Source organism: Poecile atricapillus, chromosome 4 (assembly GCF_030490865.1).
Source record: "Poecile atricapillus isolate bPoeAtr1 chromosome 4, bPoeAtr1.hap1, whole genome shotgun sequence".
NCBI lineage: Eukaryota > Metazoa > Chordata > Aves > Passeriformes > Paridae > Poecile > Poecile atricapillus.
The window spans coordinates 61,508,996-61,532,827 of NC_081252.1; the positions used below are offsets into that span (position 1 = coordinate 61,508,996).

At 37.1% G+C, this 23,832-nt stretch overlaps 1 protein-coding gene across 7 annotated transcripts; it reads right to left on the minus strand.

Moving 5' to 3' along the window:
• Nucleotides 1-1,963: 1,963 nt before the first annotated feature.
• Nucleotides 1,964-23,047, minus strand: LOC131578777 (ADP-ribosyl cyclase/cyclic ADP-ribose hydrolase 2-like). 7 transcript variants are annotated; one of them, XR_009277562.1, is made up of 11 exons: nucleotides 22,669-23,041; nucleotides 18,826-18,955; nucleotides 17,649-17,784; nucleotides 17,083-17,165; nucleotides 15,744-15,820; nucleotides 13,148-13,240; nucleotides 11,616-11,702; nucleotides 11,079-11,138; nucleotides 10,055-10,218; nucleotides 9,458-9,570; nucleotides 7,816-7,955 (listed from the first exon to the last, which is right to left on the minus strand). XR_009277562.1 is itself a non-coding variant. In XM_058837935.1 (9 exons), the coding sequence occupies exons 1-9, from the start codon at nucleotides 22,830-22,832 to the stop codon at nucleotides 4,120-4,122; spliced, it is 846 nt and encodes a 281-aa protein (XP_058693918.1). In that variant the 5' UTR covers nucleotides 22,833-23,041; the 3' UTR covers nucleotides 1,964-4,119. The 7 variants fall into 7 exon arrangements, 4 of the variants coding, with proteins under 4 accessions (XP_058693918.1, XP_058693916.1, XP_058693920.1 ...); XR_009277561.1 differs by having other exon boundaries at nucleotides 5,523-9,570; XR_009277563.1 differs by lacking the exon at nucleotides 10,055-10,218.
• Between the last annotated feature and the right edge of the window lie 785 nt (nucleotides 23,048-23,832).

A 23,832-nucleotide genomic window follows, 5' to 3' on the forward strand; every position in this document is an offset into this window, starting at 1 on the left:
ATTATGACAGCTAAAATTCTATGGATGGCTAAGGATGTTATGAAAATAAAGGTGTCTTTCCAGTTAGGCATTAGCATCATGAAATAAAAAAGAGGACAACACTATGTGTGACAGTTCCTTCCAGAAAGAAGACATGTAGTCATTGCCATTCTTGGAAAACTTAAAATATCACTGAATGATGTAGGGATGCCTGCAGGTTATCTGGCCCCAGCAATTGCTGAAATCATGGCTAAGTATAAGGTTAGATTTGGTTACTCAGGGTGTTCTTCAATTCTTCAGGTTTTTTTCTTCCACCTCTATGGATGAAGAGTCAAGAATCTCTTTGGGAAGCCACTCTCATGGTGATTTTTTAAATGTTTAATCAGAATTTCCTTTGCTTCACTGTTTGACCATCGTCCTTTGCCTTTTCATTTGCATCCCTGGAAAAGAGTATAGCTTAATCTTCTTGACAATGGTCTCTAGATAGTAGAAGAAATTATCCTTTTTGGATAACCTTCTGATATTCTTTTGGAAGATTTGTTGCTATAGCATACAGAACTGTCTCATGGAGAGCTGTGGTGTTCAGACTTTTACAAAGTTCTGATACCCATCCACATAATTTTGTAAAGATTTTTAAGAAATGCTCCCTCTTAGATCAATATTTTTGGAAGAAATTTATGAGATTAAGAGAAGCTTGGGTAAAGAGTTACATCATGGCTGTGTCAGGATAAATTAGGGTTTTTTTTCCCCAAAAATTATTTCCATTAGGGATTTGGTAAAGCAGAAGTCAGGGACTCTGTGTCCTTGAATACAATCTCCATCTCAACCTTGTGTCCTTCCAAATGTCCTTACTTTCACATGGGAGATCACAACTGGAAGAACAAAGGCAGCAAAGTATTTTTTCCCCTCTTCACACACTGTGTTATAGCATTGAGGAGAAATCTTTTATCAGTAAGTGCTAAATTTTTCCTTAACTTGTAAATTAACTTACAAAATCTTTCTGATTGACTAAGGTATGTTTATCTTCGTACGGATGGTTATTCCTGTTTGCCTGTTTTCCTGTGAAGTTCTTCTTTAATTAATGGTTCAGGGATGTTTTGAAAAACTTTTAAAATTATATATATGTATATGCATATAAATATAAATGTATCTAATATAGATAAATATATTACATATTATATAGATAATATAATATTTATGTTTTATATGTATACATTTATATGTATATATATACAAATATATATGCATATATATATACACACACATATATATACATATATGTATGTGTATGTATATGTTAATTTTTAGAGAAATTAACATACATATACATACGTATATATATGTCAATTTCTCTAAAAATCCTCCCAATCAGGAAACTCCTACCAGACATCCCATAGAAAACTACCTCAGATTTTTTATAGTTTTTTATATTGTTTCACACCAGGCTATGGAGACAGCATAAGAGCTTTTCAAGGCAAATAACAGAGCTTAAGATTCCTGAATTAATTGCCCGCTTTTTCCATTGGTGTTGTGCTCTGCTGAAATGGCACCAGAACGACAGATATTAAATTATTTCTTTCTAAGATGTGATTTATGAACAGTCATATTATTTCAGCAGAATCAAGCAACTGGTGAGATGCACTGACAAGAATACAGACATATCCTGAACAGTCTCAGAAGTGGTGACGTCTGTCCTTCAGCTCTGATTTTGATCCAGTTATGACTGCCTTACAAATTAATACAGTATGACTGGATGTGCATTTAAAGCTCATGTCCAGGTTGTTTGGAAACAGCTATTCCTTGATCATTCTCCATGCAGACATGCACAGCCTGGTTCCTTTCCCTTGTCTGTCTGAGCAGCCCTGGCCTCTGTGTGTTGGCTGTGTGAGCTCACTTGTCGCCAGCTGGAGCCCTGACAGCACTGACAGTGCTGTTCTCTCTGAGACAGGAGAACAGACACCAATTACCGATTTTTTTCTTTGTTTATTGTAAACTAAGATCCCAAAGAATCCAAAGCATTCTTCTTTGGACGAAGCATCTTCCTCCCATTTCTGTGCTCCTTTCCCCTGCTGGCTCTCTTCAGTGTCATGCCATCTGCTCCTTCCCCTTCTCTTTGAGAGCCTGGCACTTCTACAGGTGCATCCTGAGCTTTGCTGTTGCTGAAGAATTTCCTGCTGCCACCACTGCTGCTTCTTGTATTTTGCAATTCCCAATTTCTTTTTTCTGTAGCCAAAGTGGTGGGTTTGTAACAAAACAAAGTCATAGCTGGGGTTTGCACATTGATTTTGTCAAGGAATGAGGCAACATGCCAAGAGACCTCCTACATACAAACACGCTGCTCTTCTAGGGAAGGAGGTGGAGTAGCTCCAGAATAGCTTGGGGAAACAGGTTGCTTCATTCTTTTGTATCACCTTCACCACTTTTTGTTATGTCTTTCTATTTAGACATGTCAGAAAATGATGTCCTAGGCAAACTAGAAAAATACATTCCAAAGTGTACTATTTAAAGTACTGCTCTGCAGAATGGGAGACCCGTGTTTAATGACTCATTCATCCTACCTGAATTGGAATATGAAGAAAATACTTTTTACTCAAGACACGTTTAATTTCTAAAAAAAAATAAAGAGCTGTGATAGTCGAGTTTGCAAGTAAGTGAGAGCTGTACCAAAACTACATCCTATCAGTGAGATCTTACCATGATTTCTGATGAGGCTGCTTTTCATGTGCAAAGCATTTCTCAAGGTTTAATTTAATGCAGAGGAAAAGCACATGCACTAATCCCACCAACTTTCATGAAACTGAGTGCTTGTTTTCTAACCACTACTAATTGTTATGCTGCTCACTCATTCTGAAGAGAAATACCCATAAGGCTCCCATCCCACTGAGGCAGCCAAGGGAACAGAGTTGATACAGAATTAGGCTCTCCAACTCCAAGAATGCGTAAATAGCACAATTACCCCTGAAAGAACTATACAGGGTAGGTATGCCACTCGGAAAAGCTTCATGTGGTAGGTCAAAGGTTAAAAAACCAAGAAACTTGACAAAGATCCTCTCTAATTGACAACTGTAAAACATGCTTTTGTATACATGCGTAGAAATATTTATCTGGGATTTGATGCTGCATTTTACAAGGTTATTGGTTATGCTTACTGTCCTTAAGTACTTTTCAAGTGATTTATATCAAGTGATATATGCCTTATAACCTCATGCTAATGTGCAGTGGTGACAGAAAGTTCTGGGTGAAAGCCCAGAGCATACACTCTGAGTTGTGGAAATACCAGCTCTGGATTTTCTGGTATGGTTCATCAAAGCAAAGGGATAAGTAAAAATGGAGCTCAATCCAGGCCAGCATGTCCTACAGTTGGGATTTGGTATCAGAAGATTAAAATTTCCATGGGATATTTATTTCTACAAAATGGTACAAAGTGACCTAGGGGCTTTTCCACATCTGTTCCTTGACACAGTGCAGCAGATAGAATGCTTGTCATTTCTTTAGCACTCTTGACTTTACCTGCTGCAAATGGGGGAAATAAAGTCTCCCTGCAGTTTGGTAATCCAGAATTTGCCACAGTCTTGATTTATAATTCTGGTTTCTGCCTACAGTACTTAGATTCTTTGTTAATTATTTATTAAGTATTGTAACTAAGGGCATAAGATACTCCAGGCATACTGGAGGAATTCTGGAGGATCATCTCTGTCTACAATCAGGGAACTTACAACACTTACGGCTTCCACAGCCCACAGGTACTCCTAGTCAAATGGTCACAAGTGAGAGACCACTTACTTCACTGCACTGCCTGCTGCTGGAAGGAAATGTATACTCTAATTTCCACTTTTGTTTTCTTCTTATAGAATTTCCAACAACATAATTTTCTGCTCACACATTCTGCTATAAATACAAGGTAACTCAGCTGAAGGGAGGTCAGGTTCACCTTGGCTGTGGCTGCAGAGAAAGGGAGAAGGTAGGAGGAGGGGGGCTGCCAGGCAGCAGGGGCCCTCTGGCACGGTGTGAGGGGACATACGTGCCACACTCCCAGGCTCCAATTTCCTGCACCAGCCTCCCTGCCAGCCTGCACTGGAACTGCGCTGCTGCCGGAAGGGAATGAGGATCTGTGAGCTTGCCTTCATCATTTTCAAGAAGCTAGGAAATCAGATGCCTGCAGATTATAAAAAAAAATTTGACAGATTATAGTCTTTGCCTCTTACATAAAATTGCATGTAAATTTAGACTGGGCAGAAGCTGGAATTAGGAAAAACCTGAAAATAAAAAAAAACAACTTGTGAAGTGTTTGAGCCACCCTGACATTTGGCTAAATTAAGATACTGTGCCTCCCCATACGGAGCTATTTTAATCCAAACTTCTTGGATCTACTGAAAACACTCTTCTTCCACTTCACACTATTGTTGAAGCAAAATACATCAGAATTATTTCTTGGTAATTCAGTTGAGAAGAACACTATCAAAAGACAGCTTTCACAGAACAAAAAAAATATTCAAGTTCTTGAGGTTTCAGGTCACATTTCACTACATTTAAGATTGTTGATTGAAAAAGTAGTCATGTCAGTTGAATATGTCATGTAGTCATGTAGTCATGTAGTCAGTCATGTCTTGTCATCAAGACCAATATGACAAAAATAAACACCAGCAGTATAAAAAGGGCAGAGAGGTGATCAAGTTGTCCACGCTTTATTCTGATAACTTTTTACTCCAGAGCACTCAAGAGTTTGCATTTAAAAATAGGCAGAGCAGGTGTGAGCAGATGCTTATGTGTACATGCACACACATGCTGGAAAAAGGAACTACTCTGAATTAGAGTTCAGCCTCTGTCAGATACAATGACTGAAATGCATGTAGCAGAAAGAAAAAGAAGTAGGTTAGTAGGAGGGGAGATTATATTTACTTCTATATAGGAATGAAGAATGTCAGATAACAGAGTTCTTAAGTGGTCCACAAAATGGGCACAGCAGGAAATACTGCCTTAATCCCAGTAGCTCCCACAGGTCTATCTGCAGAGATGCAGAATACCTTGTAATGCTCTTGTACATTATATTTTCATTTGCCATAAGTAGTTGGCTATTAATAGATTTACATAGGATTTTGGCATCCAACAGAACTCAAAATTAAGTGATATACATATTGTTTTCATCTGAAACATTTTCTCCCTCAAAATCACATCTGGAGACAGCTGTTTTTGTAATACTGCTAGTACATATATGAATGGTTAAACCAGGTTTAATCTATATTTGTGAAGTTCCCCAGGCTTGAATGAGTTTAAGGAAAAGGGCAGATGCCTTTTGGACAGTATGATTTCTCCACATTGGTACAGTTCTTACATGAGACATTTCTAATCAGAGCATTCCCTGAGTGTTTAAGACATAGCACAGGCTCACCTGGCTGATTGTCACCATTTCAGTGTAGCACATAACTGTAAATAATACTATTCACTACATCCTCATGGATGTAGAAATTATAAAAAGACATGTTCATGTCTCTCCCTCCCTCTGGGATTAACAAATGACCTTATTGTTTCTTTCTTTGATGACACTTCTGCCCCACAGCTTCCGAGACACCAGTCCCACTGGTCTTTTGCACAGATTAAAACCATTATATTAAAGTCAGAACAAATGATTCACACTCAGCTTGAAATTTGCTGCCTCTAAGCTCTCAGGAAACCTATGCATCTAGAACCTTGCCTTGTTGCTCTTTTTTATTAGCTATATTAGTTGGTTAGCTAAAAATCTTTACAGATCTTTCCAAGTTTTTTAAGCAAGTTTGAGACACTTTACTGAACAGGTACTAGAAAAGAAATTGCTGTCTTTGCTACTGAGTTGAAGTAATGGGAAGAGTAAAGAACATTAGAAATAAGAAAACACTGCAAGAGGTGTGTTGTTCTTGACATAAGGTAATGCATTAAATAACCTCAGTTGTTTGAATTTTAGTATTTTACTCTGTATTTAAATTATTTTTCTTTTTCAATACAGAATTATTTAGCACTTTCTACAGAGTATTTGGTACTGTAACTGCCATCACTGACTGTGTTTCTGGAGTCAATTACATGCAGAGGCTGGAAAGCTTTCATAAGCTGGAAAGCAAAAGTTGGCCAGCTGGGATGCTTGGTTTGTGGTTGGAAGTTGCCTAAGAGGCACATGGCTGGTTAATGGTATGAAGCTGTTCTCTGGATCTCACACAGGTCAGTAAGTAGAACACACCAGCCTGGTGATGGCTGGAACACCTGAGAGCCTCACACACACTGTCTCTACAGCCTGTGGCCCAAAATGTGTCGTGATAGGATCTGTTGTGGGCAAATAGAAGATGGATCAAAATTGCTTGGCTTTAGCTATCTGAGATGTGACTGTGTTACAGATACCTTTCTTACTACTCTGGTGACCGCTGTAAAAAATAATACATGATTAAAAAAAACCAATAAAATGAATAGGATGTTCAAGGAACTAATCAAAAGACTAAAGTTACAGCACAGATAGGGAACAATTTTGAGGCATAATATAGCTCAGATTTTCAAAGGCCTATTACTTCTGATTTCAGTACTTTTGTACTTCCAGTACTTTTTTGTGTCTGAAATAGACACAAAAATCCTTCAAGCTGGAGCCTAAACCCACCTGTGACATAGGCAAACCCAAATATGTGTTCAATGTAAAGAGATTTGCATTAAAACCAAAAGTAAAGATTATTACAGGCATGGAAGAAAGACAAAGAAGCAACTGCAACATTATTTAAATATTTTATCTTTCAAACATATAACATGATCAGGGATTGAAAGGATATAAATCTATTGTGGACCCTTTAATCAGATTCACTGAGATAACAGAACATCCTCTCTAAGTTTCCTGGCAACCAGTCAATACAAACAGAAATAAATAATACAGAAGCTAACACAAAATGTGCAAAAAATATGTATATGAAGTTATTCTCTAGTAGAACGACCTTTTTTTTTTCTGGAGATTTATGTGCCATCTTGCTGGATGTCTTGGTGGTTTAGAGGGGCATCTAGCTGGAGCACTGGAATTCACACAAGTAACCCAAGAAACCTTCAGGATGGCATCTGCTCTCTCCTCAGTGTGTTCTGAACCCTGCTATCCGAGTTCACTGCAAGCAGGCCAATGTCTGACTTGGCAGGTTCTTCTCTGAATTTGATATACCATAAATCACATCATGGTGGAAAAACAGTGGAACTTTCTAGACCTGGTATTTCTGACTATTTGCTATCCAGTGTCCAGGAAACAGCCATCTGAGGAACAACTGTGTGGATGATGAAGCAATTGATATTATATGGTAAAATACTGTGTGCAAGTATGCAGCCAGAATCTTGGCGTACCCTGGTTTAAGTTTGGCCCAAGTACTGGACCACTTATGAAAATAAGTTTATTTTCCACTGTCTTACCTATTTCATCTTGTATCAAGTGAGCAATCTAAGATCTCTCCTACTTGAATTTATGTTTCACCTTCCCAAAACATGATAATCAGTCACTTAGTTCCCAAGGTCAGATGTTAGGATGGTTTTACAAACAAGTAATCCCTGTGGGTGATGTATGACAGGCATAGTATCATCTTTCTTTCTGAAGTATGTGAACAGGAAGTATTATTCTCAGTTTAATTCTGGAGAATAAAGATACAAGGAAATAGCAATGAACTACTTCTAGAAGAGAAAATAAAATGAAGGGTGAGGCTTCCTAGCAGCAGTGGGATAATTTTTGATACTAAAAGAAGCCAGTATCTAGTACGTAAGGTTTTAATATGCAAGTTTGCCAGTCCCAAAAGTAGGGTGAGACTGATGTTAGAAATTAGTTGAAGCCAAATTTATAGCCAGCTAAGGCAAACAGAGGTTATGGATTCAGTTGATTAACTTAGTACACTAAAGCAAATCTGAACAAAAAGCCTGCAAAAGAAACAAACATGAGCTTGTTCCAGCTGCCTCCTCTGTCTGAAGATATAGGTCCTCTTTGTGCTGCTGGTGCAGATCTGAAGAAGAGAAAACAAACAGGATGTTCACAGCACAAAGCTGAGTTAGGATTCTTTTAAATATCAGGGGTTTTGTTGCCAAGGGTGAAGTTTGTGGCCCAAGTGCTAAGCTAGAAGTTTTTTTATATGAGCCTGCCAACAGATTCCATTTGGCTGTCATGATTCTATAAACAGAACATCCTTGCAAAACCCTGGGAACTCTTTCTACCTTAGCACAAGAGCTTTCTTGTCTCCCCGCATCCATTTGCTGTCTCTGGCCTTATGCTTGTGATTTTATAGTGCTCTTGTAGACAGCAGCGGTCCTGGAGGACTGTATTTTCACAGCACTTGGTGCAATAGTATTCAGATCCACTTCTACGTCCCCCTGTCATTGCAATAATGCAAGTAATAAATACTATCACTAACAGCTTGCATCTGGCTTCCTTCCTGCTTACATTTGTAAGCCATCTCTGCCATCTAGCGGGTATTTTTTACTTACAAGTTTTTTCCTAATATCAGGGTGTCACCGTAACAAGCCAAAGTCCAAATTTGACTCAGCAGGAACATCGTTCAAATCTGGAGAGGAGTTAAGGGCCACCACCACCATGCAAGAAGCCCCAGGTACATCACAGCACCTTCTAAGCCATCCTTCTCCTACCCTGACCCAGGGTAGTAGACCTCTCCTTTGCTCTGCCAGTGTAACAGGAGTTGTGGTGACATAAAAGTCACTTTGTCCAACTCTGATGTTTTTGGGCTCAGGATATTTTTCTCTGGAGGCTGAGAGGGCAGCTATCACCCCTTTAATAGCACACAGCCCACGTGAAAGGGGATGCATGAGACCCTGCCTGTCTGTTGCACTGTTTACTATGGAAATATGAACACTGAGAACACCTACTGTGCCAAGGAAACTTTCCCTAACAGATACCCACTCCAATTAGTGAAACCCCTACTGACCAAACTGCCCCCATGCCAGTGAATGGACCATCACAGAACAGGGATCCATCCACACAGAAAAGGTACCTAAGAAGATAATCATCAAATCATTTATAGGCATCTGCTTAAGGTTCTTTCTGAAAAGCCAGCTAGTTTCAATGGAGGTGGTGTTATTTACTGCAGAGAATTAAGTGATTTTGGGAAGAATGTAAGTATTAATTCACTTGTAGCATTTAAGTTACTTAAATTTCAGGGAGAGGAAATGATAGTTTTGCATTCAGATTGGGAAGTTCTACTGTGATTTGGGATAGATAGGAAATTAATCAAAGTTATTACAGTGCCATGCATAAAGGATGGAATACAGTGCTCATGAAGGAAAACAAGCTAGAAAATTTTCCTAAGGAGAGACATGAGAATGAACACAGCTGAATTGCTCAGGAGTTACCCCAGGAGAGTGTGAGAGTGTGTTTCAAATACACCAGGGATTATGTTACTTTGAGTAGTGACTTGGATGGAAAGGAAGAGGTGGCTGCTCCCCTGCTTACACACTGCAAACGCCATGTGGCAATACTGCAGAACTGCATGCTCACCCCTTAGCTGAAAGGAAAAACACATGAATGGTTTCCAAAAGCCTTCTTATCCAGGTTTCCTCAGCTGAGTAACATATCCACATCACAAAACTTTGAGGAAAATTATTTAAAACCTGGGAGAGGAAAAAATCTTCTGTTAAGAGCTCAGTACAATATTGTATTTTTCAAAGTGTTGTGAAGTGCTTTTTCTTCCAGTTTGCTAATATTGTCACTATGTTCACAGCTATTATTTTGAAAGGCATAGCTGTATTTTCATCTGACATGTGAACAAAAGCCTTGCCATTCAATGGTAGAACAAGGAAACCCTATTTTTACCCACTGTGCAAGTGACATTTTGTAACCAATCAAAGCCCTAACAGGAAGTCTGTTCTATGATCTACTGCCCAGAAGAAGTCTGGAGCCATCAGTGGTATCTATAAACCCACCATTTTCATTAACATTTATATGCTGGTGTTAGGATATAATTTGCACGTGAGAATAAATGTTACATGGCAAGGTGACTAAAAGTTTTCAGTGACCATTGTGAAGAGGAAATACTCACTGTCTCAGTAAGTGTGTACCAAAAACTGGACATGTGTTACAGAAGGTGATACCCACCTCCTTTTCTGTAATGCATGAAGCACTACAGCCCCTCCCAGAGGCAGGCAAGCTGGAGTTGCATCTCTCTGCTGCCATAATCAGGGACAGTGTATCAGGATTTTCATAGCAGAATTTATCATTGCAGTATCACACAGATATTAACAAACAAAAATTTGCATGTGCTGGAATAAGGGAAGAAAGGACAGTAAGAAATAAAGCATGGATTAGGCATAAAAAGAATGTAACTAAAAAACAGTGTTTATGTATTTATATATTCTAAAACATTCCAAACAGTGAGGAAGTTCTCATTCAGATGTTCAAGTATCTCATGTGTACCTATATATACACAACAGCATATAGATTAAGAAACATAGTCAGAATTGAAAACAGTAATCTTTACTGTAAATTCACTGAAATTCACAATAAATTAATTCAATGCTCCTTATATAATATAGATAAATATGGATAAATAGGGAGTTTGGGACCAATGCTTGCTAATTAAGAAGTTACATCTTGGATGTAATCTGCATTCTTTGGAGATAACTCACTGGCACAAGGTAAATACATTAAAATATAGAGATTAAGTTTCACACAAACTTGAAGATTAAAAGGAAACTTTCTCAAAATTTAGAACTGAAAATTGCAGTGTAGCTGGAGAAATGTCCTTTAGACCTGTTGCCATTTGATCTATACTTCAATTATTCAAGAAATTATACTAATGAAAGCAACTTCAAATTTGGAATAATTTTATATCAGAACAGTGATATGTACAAACTTCACATCATCAGTGATATACAGTGTTACTGTGTGATCAGTGAGAACCCATTAACACCTAATTCTGAACAGCAGATGCTCCCAGACAGCTGTGCACAATTTGTGACTAGAAACTGCTAACTCAATCCACAGTAAGTAATAAATTCAAGACCACTGTGTATTGCATATGGGTGATACATAACAGGTGGTAGAGGTATCTGTTGAACTGTTGACTTTTTGCATAATTTATTCAGTTGTAATGACACTGAGGATACGTTGATTTACTTACGATGCAAGGGCACACTTAGAATTATCAGGATTATCCAGGCAGAGTAAGAACATTACAGACCTGTGAAAATACCATTTTATTTAGCACCTTTCAGGCAGACAACTGAGGAAAAAAACATGAAAAAATGAAACAAATTCACAGTACTATCATGTTTAAATCTTCCCTTCATTAAATTTATCTTAGAATCTATGGGAATGACTAGAGCTGTGAAATAGTTATTGTGAATAACTGGTAATTCTGCAGACATACAATAATTTTTAACTGTTGTTTAGATTTTAAATCCAAATACATGAGACCATCTTCTGTGTCTGAAATTGACTAAGTACAATGTTCCACTCAATCATACAATAAGACATAGTGTTTTGATCAATTCACAACCAAAAGATGCCAAGTCTGAAAAATGTGACATCATCTCTCTACCATATCTGTCCCTCCTGAAGACACAACATTAATGGCACTTCAGTATTGAACAGCAAGAATCAAAATAGATAAGGTGCTTCTGCAAATACAGCACATTAAAAAAAGGTTTTCACTTACTTGTTATTGTCAGTGCAAGTAACATCATAACCAAGAGTTTTCAGCCTGGTTTCTAATGTCTTTACACTCTGAATTCCACAGGACTCTCTGTGAGAAAGGATTTCAATATTATTGCAAATCTTGTGTTATATTTCTTTTCACTGAACTTGATGGAATTAGTAAAGAAAATCCCCATTACTTTACCTCTTCTATATTCCATAACACCTCTAAAAGAATGATGTACATTGCTATTTATGCTTCATTTGCTTACGTTACTGTTGCTTCACAATTTATCCCTAGTTTACAGAATCTGGAAGATTAGCTTCAGCCAGTGTAGGGTTTTCAGATTCTATTCACCAATAACTGATATTTGACTCTAATATTTGACTAGACAGAAAAAGACCTAAATAATTTTATAAAATAGTGTTTTGTTTGTAATATTCTTTGGCAACTATTTAGGTAGTGATAAAGTTGATGCTATCTGTCTTTACAGAAGTTTGTTATAATAAATGAGAATCATACTTCTTGTTAGCTTGTTCTCTCTCTTGAATGTTGAATAATAGAAAAACACAGAAAGAAAAAACCCAGGAATAACCCTAAACACAGCTCCTGTTCCTAGCATTGATTTTTTAATTTGTACTCCAATTAGTATAAGAAAGTTTACTGAGACCTCTAAACTTGCACCAACATAAAGTATTAAGGCCACTGCTACTTATCTGCTGATAAGTAAATACTCCTGACTAAAGAAATCATATGTAGACCAACCAAGTAATTGTAGAAAACAATTAATAAAAATATACCATTACTCCCATGCATCCATTTACTGAAACATAAATTAACACTCAGTGTTTATCTTAGCTTTTGCAAAGATGAGCTGTATGTTTTCTCCCTCCCAGAGGGTATGATTCTTTGATTTAGAGAGACAGGCTGAGAAATGCTAATCTGAACTATGCTATGTAGACTCCACAGCATTGTGGTAAAATACACAACAGACTATTCTGATTGGACTCATCAGTTTTGTTATATTTGTTTATTACTTATTTTTTTGTTTGCTTTAATTAAATTACTGGCAAAATTAGACACTTTTAAAGCCTACATTTTATTTCTGGATTAATTATTGAGAGATAAAGATCTGCCTGTTGGTATTTGCCTGCTTCTACAAATTTTCAAACATTTAAGATAGGTGAAAATTAAAAGAATGCATATGGCAAGGTGAAAGAAGTATCACTCATCAGCACTCAATCTGAAATTCAGATTGAATCTTAGTAAAACTTCATGCTCTGTCTTCATGCAGCATCTGAGATCCACACACACATCTAACCAAGATTTGGCTCCAGATCTAATATTAGAATTTATTTATATTTTCTCTAACTCTGGTATTTCTATACTCTCTGGGAATGGCAGGTTGTGCCTTCTGTGTTCATGAAAGCATCTAAAATACTTTGTTTTAAGCAGTATACAAATATAATCCAACAGAAAGATACAGTGAAATTTTAAAGACAAGTCCAAAAGGGAGAAACTAATTTTTTTTTTTTTTTTAAGACATAACTTACAGATCTGGTCCTTCAAGATCATCCACAACCCAAATGAAAATTTGTGAGATTTTGCCTTTATGGAGATTAGGTATTTCATAATCTGCAAAAAAACTGATTCAAGAAAAAAAAAAAAAAAAAGAATTATAAAGAACATGAAAATTAAATAGTCTTTTCCTCCTCTGTATTAATGAATTCACCTAAAAGTGAACCAGAATGAACTTTTACAAATGCAAAAACAAACCAAAAATCATTTGATATTTCCTCATAATATCTAATCTAAGAAGATATGAAACCCAAAGGTTGATTTTAATGTCTCTAGATTGAATTTTATTTTTTTTTTTTTTGTGACATGCTGGCATCTCAAAGCCACAGAATGATTCTAACCCTTTTTTCAAGATGTAGTATAATGATTTCAAATCTTTTAGGGATTTTTTTTCCCTCAGAAAGCTTGTAAGGGCTGTGTCCTCACTGAATGCCTGGTCCAAGTCTGGCCCTAGTTCTCTCCCCTAATTTGCTATTTGCCTATTATGTATCTTCTTAAATGTCTCTATCAGCACTACAGTGTCTCTTAGCCCTTTTAAATGTTCTGAGACCTCCAAGAGAAGAAGGGAGGGTTAGTTGCCACTTCCTGGATGGGACCAGCAGTGACAATGTGGGTCTGTCCTCCTGGTGGCTCTACAACCAGGGCTCTGCCACAGAAGCACAGGACATGTGTTGCTTACCAGTGTCTGTTGGTTCATGAAGTTGGCAAATTATTTTAAATTTCTGGAGAAGTGGAACGAGAGGACAGATAGCAAGAGCTGCTTTCTCTGGTCAAGTCTGGTATGGCAGTGGCTGACCAGAGACCAGCAGCAGCAACAGCAACAGCAGATTTGCCTTTCTGTCTAACATGACCAAACCTCTCCAACACATAGTGAAAATACAACAAAAAAATAAAGATTCCAACTCATTTACTCAGTCATGCATATGTTATTTGCAGGAAAAAAAAAAAAAAAAAGGTTGCTCTCAAATCTGGAGAAATCTTTTACTAGAGGTGTCAAAAACTCTGGAGGAACAAGATACAACTGACCTCAGTGAAACAAATTTTTAACTGGCTGCTATTATTAAAGAAATCTGCCAACTAAATTCATACTGTGTGAAAGTTATTTTGCCATGAAATAAGAAATTAATCTTAACTGAAATGATATCAGGTGACTTAATGATGTCTTAAGTGTACAAACTTTAAAACTGAATAAACTTTGAAAGGGGCTTTGGAATAGTTGAAAACAGACCAGAGAGATGGTTAGGGAGACAGACCTTTCAGGTTACTGTCTGCTATTAATTATTCAACTTCCAGCTTTTTTTTCAAACATGAACTCTTAAACAAATTCAGTCAAATGGACCAGAGGAAACACAGCAAAGCAAACAGATGGAGTAACTGCCATTTTTTTCTCTCCTTGACAGGCTGAGTTCAGTGGTGATTTCACTGGTTAAAATACCACCAGACTGGCAACCTAGGGAACTGGTGGAATTAATGTGTGTGTGAGATGTTTTTGAAATAAGGAATCTGTAAATGAACAGAAATAGGGAATCAATTTCTAAAATAAGGCATCTATAATAGATTTTGGGTATTGGCCTGCTGCCAGGTATTACCATCTGCAGAAGATTTGATCCCAGCTGACCACTTGACCAACCCAAGAAGACTCTGTAAGTCTTTGTGATTAGCTTAAAGTTGTGTATAGAGAGGGATGTTTTGGGGGATAGAGGTAAGTAGTTAGGAGGTGTTTTGGAAAAGATGGTTCTTTGTTCTCTCCTATCCAGAGATAAAATTACTTTTTCAATGGTCATTTTTAGTCCTCAGTGAATACACAGGAGGGGGATGTCTTCTATGGGTTTTTGAAAGATGTAATTTTTTGATCTGCCTTGGACAGGACAGTTGCTGAGGTAATGAAGAATGCATTTTTTACCACAGGTAAGCAGTCACTACAGACACATAGTAAAAGTTCTAAAGGGTGTAGTTTTACCATAAATTTTGAATGTAAACTTAGATGAGCTTCTGCATACTGGTCCACTTCTGAATACGGAAAAATACAACAGTCCTTAATATTAAAGGAACAAAGGGGAAGAGGAAGCTCATCTTTGCTATTAGCCTCCTCAACAAACCTTTTTTCTGCTTTCTGAAACCATAATAGACTTCAAACTACATCCACTCTTGGTCATGGAGAAATACTTTCCCTTTAGAATTTACCAAGTCTGTAGGCTTGACAAAAGCTACACTTCTTATAACAATATCCTCTACTCGGATGTGTCCCTAAAGAGAAATTTTGTTAGCACTCATCTTTTTGAAGACATACACATTTTGCCACCATATATTGGCTGACTTGAGGGCACCTGTCAGAACATTCAGCATGCTTGCCACAGCAGTTTGTAAAATGCAGGAATTGAAAGGTTTCCATCCACTACATATTATTCCTTCAGCTAGGGAAGTTGTCCCCACAACTCAGCAGACTTTGATGCAACAGGTCCTTTCAGCTACACTTCCCACATTTTGTGCAGCAAAAGACCCAAATAATTGGTTGAATTTTCTTTTTTTGTAGTCATCACACTCTACACAGAAATCAGTCAGTTCTCTTACCCTGGCTGTGGATAAGATCCTCCCTCTGCAGAACCATTCAGCAAGACCTGTATCACCCCAGAACTGTGCTGTGCATACTGCAATAGATAACAATGCTTTTCAGATCTCACAGATTTGTCATATAACTTGGTATTTTATTGCAAATTAGAGTGACCAAGGAAAGAATTTTACCAAAAATGTCTTGGGTTGCAATGCAAGATGTAACCAAGAGTATGTATTCGATTACCATCTGTTAAAACCAGGTGTGGCAGTGTTCTTTATCTCTTCCATGACCCATCCTCCCTCCAGGGGGAGATCTTCTGTTAATGAGCCACTGAGTCTGACTGCATGACTGATAAAATGACATCATCCCATTGTGAGATGTCCCATCCAGGGGGAGGAACCAAGCATTCCTGCCTGGATATAATCTGAGATTTAGAACACCACATCAGCCTTTCTCCACTGGATTCCCAGAGGAAGGCCAGACCCATCTACACCACCACTGGGCCTTCAGAAGAAAACTACACCCTTCTACAGGATCATTGCTTCAACAGAACCACATCTGTCACCCCAGGAGGACTGCAGCCACCACTTAATCAGACTGCTGACCAACAGAGTGTCAGGGTGTTTTCTGACTGTCAGTGCTTTTTGTACTACTGCATTTTATTTTAATTTTCCTATTAAGTTGAAGGTTTGGTTTTTTTTATTTATACATAGTAGTAAAGAACTGTTATTCCTACTCCCATATCTTTTGCCTGACAGCCCTTTAATTTCAAATTGTAATAATTTGGAGGGAGGGGGTTTACATTTTCAATTTCTAAGGAAACTCCTGCCATCCTTAGCAGACCCCTGTCTTTTCAAACTAAGACAACGAAGAATATCAGAACTGCAAAAATAATATTAGACTAGCACCCTCGCAGGTCACTGCAGTAAAAAGGACAGGAATAAACTGGCTACGGTTTAAATCAATAGTTCTTCTCAAGTGATTTTCTCACATAAGTAGTTTATTCAGCACAAGAAAAAAGCATTTTGCCATTCTCTGTTGAGTTTGATCTGTGAGTAAAGGGTTTTCAGCAAGGTTGTCAAATGTCATTTAGGACCTATAATCAGCAGAGAATCAGCATGCTTACTGTGCTTACTATATATGCTTCATATTAAAAAAGCTAACAATTTTAACACATTATCTAGCTGAGGTGAATGTTGCTAAAACACTCTAGCCAGTATAAAACAGTGTATTTGAATCAGGGGAAATAATCCAGTAGAGTTATGGGTTTAAGTCTGTTTTGAACTAGCAATGTTTTCCTGAACCACACCAGACACGCTTGCAGATGTATGAAGTCAACACTAATACAATATTTACAGTGATTGAGGCCATCCTCCAGAAAGATTCCACTGCATTGTTCTCACATTCCAACGTGGTTGGGCAGGATTCATAGTCCAGTCCTGTAGGAAGGCATGTGATTTGTGCTATTAGAGAGATTATAATGAATATAAGAAGTGACTTTATAAAGCAACTAAATATATTTGTGCATTACTCACTGAACCCACAAGATTGTTTGACATAGTACTGAAAGCTGTTGTATTTTTTCAATAATTTTCCATCCTTTGTAGTTTACACAAAAACAGTGACATTCTGAGGATTCAGTAATTTGGCTGAAATGGTTCTACTCTGTTCTGGGATGCAGGGAGCTCCAGATTCAGGTGACTGAGAAAGAGGTTCATCCCCACTGCAGGAACATTTGGATTTCACTGTGTGCTCTCCTGACTGCAGTACTAAATATTCACAAAATACAAGAGAGAACGAGACAGTGAAGCTATCCCTGATTTTTCATGGGGTAAGAGCATACTTAGTTTCTCCAGAACACAGCAGTTGGTCTCCATTATGGTTTTACAGATAAATGTTTAACATAGCACTCATTGTCTTACCAGGGCTGTCTGCCTGCCCACACCAGTTCAGAAAATCTCCAATGAAGCCAAACAGAGTATCACCCAGAGACATATAGCGACGTCCTCTGTCAGCAAAGCTATTGACTAATAGCTGATTATTTTCCCAGAAAAGAGACTAGGAAAAAAAACATAGAGAAGAAATGTTCCAACACTTGGGTGTGGACACAATGAGATTATGTGGTATTGAAAAAAGTTTAAAACGTGTTTTGTTATTTTTTTTCCAAATCAAACTAATAACCAGAAATGTTAGCTATCTTTTAAAGGAACAAAGATTTTTATTTTCCAGAGGTATAATTTCTGATCACAAGTGACTTGAGGAACACTACTAGTTTGATGAGAAGGGATATAGTCCTTTTTAAAATATAGTTAGGCCTAACTTTGCCTGCCTCAGTAGACAGATTTAGGGGAAGGAGAAAAAAGGAAGATATTTATAAGCCAGATATATGTTACCACAAAACTCTCACATTGCCGTGTTGACTTATGGTGTGAAAAAAAATCATATGCCTAGATGTTATTTCTGTCTTTGTGGAACTCCACATGAATTAAGCTATGTTGACAGTAGTATTTGTTGGTTCAGCTTGTATCATTTAGAAATGAGGAATAATTGTGCTAGAGGAAAAACTGCTTTAAAGCACAACATGTCTTTTGCACTTTCACGGTTCTTTGCAACTGCCAGCACATCAAACCCTTACTGTTTTCTGGCACAGAACAACGTCCTCTCTCATTTCTGCTTTTGCTTGTTCAGTGTGTCAGTGTTTAACATGTCACTGTCATGAGACTTAGCTCTGAGGAGAGAAAGCAAAATATGATAGCAGGCACAGTATTTGCAGCCAGAGCACCTAACTTAAGGAAAAGTAGAAGTGGAATTTCAGGGACTATGGAAGAGCTCCCAGCACAGCAGGAAAAATGGAGGATCGCTGTAATATGAAAAGAGAGACATTGCTGAGAAGTTACTCCATGAAATAAATGGAGCCAAACATATTAAAAAATGCTATCAAGTCTGAGTCTAGTTTATAAACTACAGAGTCTAGTTTATAAACTACAGATCAGTCAACAAGAATGACTCAAAAGTCGGCTACAGAATGACTCATCAATTTTGAACTGTCACCTAAAATCTGTTGTATGTCACAGGGTAATTAACATAAAAAATTATTACCTTGTTAGGTGGAATTGTGTGCAATGTGAGATTGATAAATAATTCATAATCCTTAGGTAGAATGTTGCAAGGATCCTTGTTAATAAATGCATTTTTAAATGCTTCCCATATCTGTGAACAATTCTTCTCACTGTAATCATTGAAACAAAGAAATACCAAAATTGTTTTTTCAAAGCTGAGCAAGAAAGATATTTTTTCTCAACTCCTCCAAATACCCCAATTAAAATCCTTAAAAGGTTAAGGCAGAAAACTGAAGTCAGGGTGATAAAAAACTTGTAGCTCAGGAAGAGCATAGAGATCTTGTCTTCTGAGTCATAACTGCAGCAGATAAGGAAGATGTAGCAAGGAAAATATTAGCATTTACAGTGTGGAATTGGAAACACATTGGGATTCAACAAAAATCTTACCAGGTATGGTATATACCATGAGTTTGCTTTCCAGCACTGTAGAAATACTGAAGAAAAGCTTTCTTTGAAATTTTCCAGATTCAAAAAGCCATTTCAAATAAACCATAGCTAAATATCCAACACTGCTGGAATGCAATATTACTCTTAGAATGTCAGATTCAAATGCAGGATGAGTTGCTAAAAAGTTTTGATGGTAAAATAATGATCATGACAAAGAGATGCCTTCTGCTTCTAGGCCCTGGGACTATGCAGTTTTATCTTGCTGGAATGAGTACAGTGATCAGGAACTGTGTGGGACACACACTGTCACTATGCAGTAGTCACAAGAACTACAAGAATACTGTTAGCATTCAACACTTCAAGTGCTGAAATGAGATGCTAGGCTGTGCACTCCAACATTTCCCTTCTGCCAGCTCTGTCTCAGGGATGATAACGTCCATGGAGGAAAAGACAGGCTATCTACAGATGGAAGTGTCCTATCTCTTTGGACTTTCAGGATCTCATCTGTCACAGGTCTTAGCCTGCCTGGAGTAATTAAGAAGGGAATTTCTACTTTCACCACTTTTCCACAGTACCTTCCCCACACAACTCTGTGACAATGTCTATGCCAGGAACACTCTGCACAACAGAACAATTGTGTTACATGCATACAGCCTTCCTAACATCAATAGATGTCATTGCAAAGCTCTAGCTTGAACAACAGTAGTCCTGATAAGTGAAGCAAACTCTGCCATTACAGCTCATTTAGTATCATCCATAGACAGCATGGTTTCTGATGGTACAGGTGCTTTAGGGAGCTGCTTTGTGACAATGAATGTCACAGACACTTTAAAGGAGTGCTTGTGATGAGCTATGCAGGAAACAGACCACAGATTTTCTTACAGAAATCTCTGGTCATGCTTTTAGCAACTATATAAATATTCCCTATATACTGTAAGCAGTAATGGATCTTGACCTGAAACTTTTCAGTGATGCAATACGATCCTTGATCAGTAGTTTCAAGGTTTAAACACATTTATTAATAAAAGGATTCGTACCCTATTTCAGATTTCAAGCTGTTATACTTTGGCTTCTGATTATCGTATATACTTAGATCTCATTTTGCTAAAGAGCTTTCTACTTTAAGTACTTATGTTAGTACTTGTGAGTTAGAATCACCTGAACTTTTAACATCTTTCTTGACAGTTGAATCCATCAGTAATTTTCTGGCTAATTCACATATAACTTTTTTTTTTTTGTTTTCATGACTTCTCATCCAGGTTTGAACAGACTGTAAATCAAAAGGATTATTCTGCTCTGATGCTCCAAACTTCTAAGATGGCAAAAACACTTTTTGAAACTACAGGGTGGAGAAGGACTGCAGTGCAGGACAATTTCTTCTAATATTAGTAGACACTAATAAATCAGATTAATTTCACACTATTTAGTTTAAAAAATTGTTTTCAAAGCTTCCATGATATACTACAAATAAATATGGAGTAAAAGTTCTACAGGAATATTTGTATTATTTAGTGTATTCCTGTTAGGAAATGTCAAATATAATCTTAATTCAAATTCCTCACTTCTGCATGGCCACAGCATTTTGTAATATGCCTCTTTGGACTGCCATTTTGCATATTCTAACACATGAAAAAGTTTTCCTTATGTTTCTATAAACATTTTTATGTTTTTAACTATGTTGCAGTGTAAAGACATGTTTTGCTAGCTTCCTTTAAGTTAGTAAAGTATTTTTAGAAATTCAGAAACAAAACCTATCCAGGTGGTCATGTCTCTATAAAAGCTACCCAGGGGGAAACTAAGAAACAGACAATGAATGGAAAGGGATATAAATAAATTGGAATAAATAAAATAAATTATAAATAAATAAATACAAATTAGGATGTCTGTTTTGCACCTGTGCAAAATGAAATCTCCATTTTGTTTGGATTACATTATTTGCTTATAGACCTAAGGGAAAGAGAAAAATCCCCACATTATATAAAATCAGTTTGTAGCTCTTCTTTTAATAATACCAGGAAAGCAGTCCTAGTGTCCTGCCTGGCTTTATGCTATCCTGACCAAGAATACTTTGATGAACATGTTCAAACTTCTCAATTTTAAAATCATGTAGTGAAAATGTAACCAGAATTCATTAGATCACAAAACCATTATAAACACGAGACATACAGAAATGTTTTCCAGAATATTGCATTTACATCTCTAAGACCAAATCAGTTAATGATCCAGCTAATATGTCTACAGTAACTATCTTTTATGTTGCTCATTTTAGCATATTCTGTATTATTATTCATGTCCTGCTTCAGATATAAATGAAGTGGCATCTCTTAAATCCTGCAGGAGCTGTACCTATCTAGAGCCTACTGCAAGACCAGATTACCTACACAACTAAGTTCACGTATTTAATATAATATATTATACTGCAGGAATGTAGAAATCTACACTTTAAATTTACTTCCCCCTTCCATTGTGACACTTTTATAAATTTGCCAAGCTTGAACTGTTCCACTGAAATTCATGCACTGTGTTATTTGCATTAGGATGATCTTTTTCCTCCATAAGAAACTTGAAAGAAAATACTTCTGATAAGTTAAGAATTTATTGTGAAGAAATATATTGTTTTGCCTTTATTAAAAGTGAAAAAAAAATCGTTTTAAGTCCTTTATCTCCCTCTTTTGCAACAGGAACTGAAAATGGGAGGTTGAAGATATGAGGTGATATTTGCAATATCATCTAACCCTGTTTTAAGACAGCAATTCAATACAATAGGAAGCCAGCCATGGCCCCTCTGCAAATACCCCTTCACACTGTTAGGACAACTTTTTAGTGGCAGAATAAAAGGCTGAACTCCAGGAGACTGTCCTTATTTTTTTCCTTTTTACTGAAGCCCTTAGGCAAGGAAGACAGAAAAGTGCTTATTTTAGCAAAGTGTGTGATTTATCTTCAGTTCTGTGTAATTAGTGCAGCCAATGAAAGCTCACAGATAATCCTACTTGAGCAGTTGATTACTACTTGATTTTTCAGGTGTATGAGCTAAAAAGGTTCCTTCAGTACCACAGGATAGCTATAAAGTGAGGTGTTCCCTTTCTTAAAGGACCTGACACAGAGGCAAGCAAGGCAAAGCTGGTCCTCCCAGGAGTGCTGTCAGATTTGGTACTTCCAAAATACCATCCCTGTGTGTTGTTCTTACAGAAAGTAAGGGTGGGGAGGAGGGGGGCAAAAAATCTGAAATAAAGAATTGAAGGATTAAAAATCTTGCCTTAATTACATTACTTAAAATATGACCTCCATCAAAGTTATTTTGTTGTTTCCAGACAGCTACAAGTATGTTGGCTTCAAAAAGATCACTTTCATGGCTAGAAGCGTAACATCAGGCTTCTGATTAACAACCATTTTTTAAAGAACATAAAAAACTACTCCAGAAACAAGCAAAACTTACCCAACAGCAGGGTTCACAATTCTTATATAATTATAGCATCTTCCAATGACAATACTTTCCAGGTTTTGAGTAGTACCTTCACCTTTCCATTTCCTTCCCTGCACTCCCGAGAAGCTGTTCATACACAGAACAGAGACAAATAAAAGAGGAAAAAACCGGCTCATCCTCGTGAATTCTTGACAATCCAAATTCTTTAAAGGAAAAAAAAAAACAAAACAAAAAACCAAAAGAAAGAAAAAAAGGAGAGTTCAGTGATACAATTTAAATGGAAACCTGCAGTCTTAACGTTTAATATTTTCACTACTAGCTACAGCTCAGTACACAAGACAAAGGCGGGAAAATAAACCTTGCTGAGAACTATAACCGAACTATTTCCTGGAACGATTGCACCACAGGGATACATCACTTCCTCGTGTCTAAACTATTCAGAGCTTCAGAAAAAAATGAGACTTTTAAGCCACCTGGTGATAACTGAGGAGAATTGCAGTGTATTTCTGTAAAGGGAGAAAAAAGCCCCTCTACCACTTGAATACTAAGGATGGCTTTGGTTCACTTAATACTTGTTGCTATGCTACACTTTCCTAAACCATCAACAAATGCTTGCAAGAAAAAAAAAAAATCTAAAATATGTAGTTACAGCAACGATAGTGTAAATATCCAAGTCTTCGAGTTATCTTGTATCACAAATACAAGTAACATTAGTCAGCTCTTTTTCCATCTCTCCCCTGGACAGTGACAGTGACATTTTGGTGTGATGATATATGCATCATGTCTTCGTTAAAAAAAACTGCTTTCCAGTCATGACTCAATCATAACAAGAAACATAAGGATTAAGACATATCCTGTGCACTGAACAAATGTCTTAAATTTCTGCTGTCATTCTCCTCCAGGTTATTTTCCCTAAGTGCTCTGTTAGAACATCAAAAGGCATGAATCAATCTAATCTTCAGAATATTCTCTGGTACACATTGCTGAAAATATAACCACATTATTTTTTTCCCTTTAAAAAACATAAATTCAACCTTCAAGTATTTTGTCTATGGAATCACATTTCTGAGGAGCATGCTGGTTCTTTTCTCTCTTTCTTTCTCTCCCTCTCTTTCTTCCTCTTTCTTTTCTCTCTTTCTTTCTTTTCTGTGCCTGAGTGAATAAATAATTTTATTT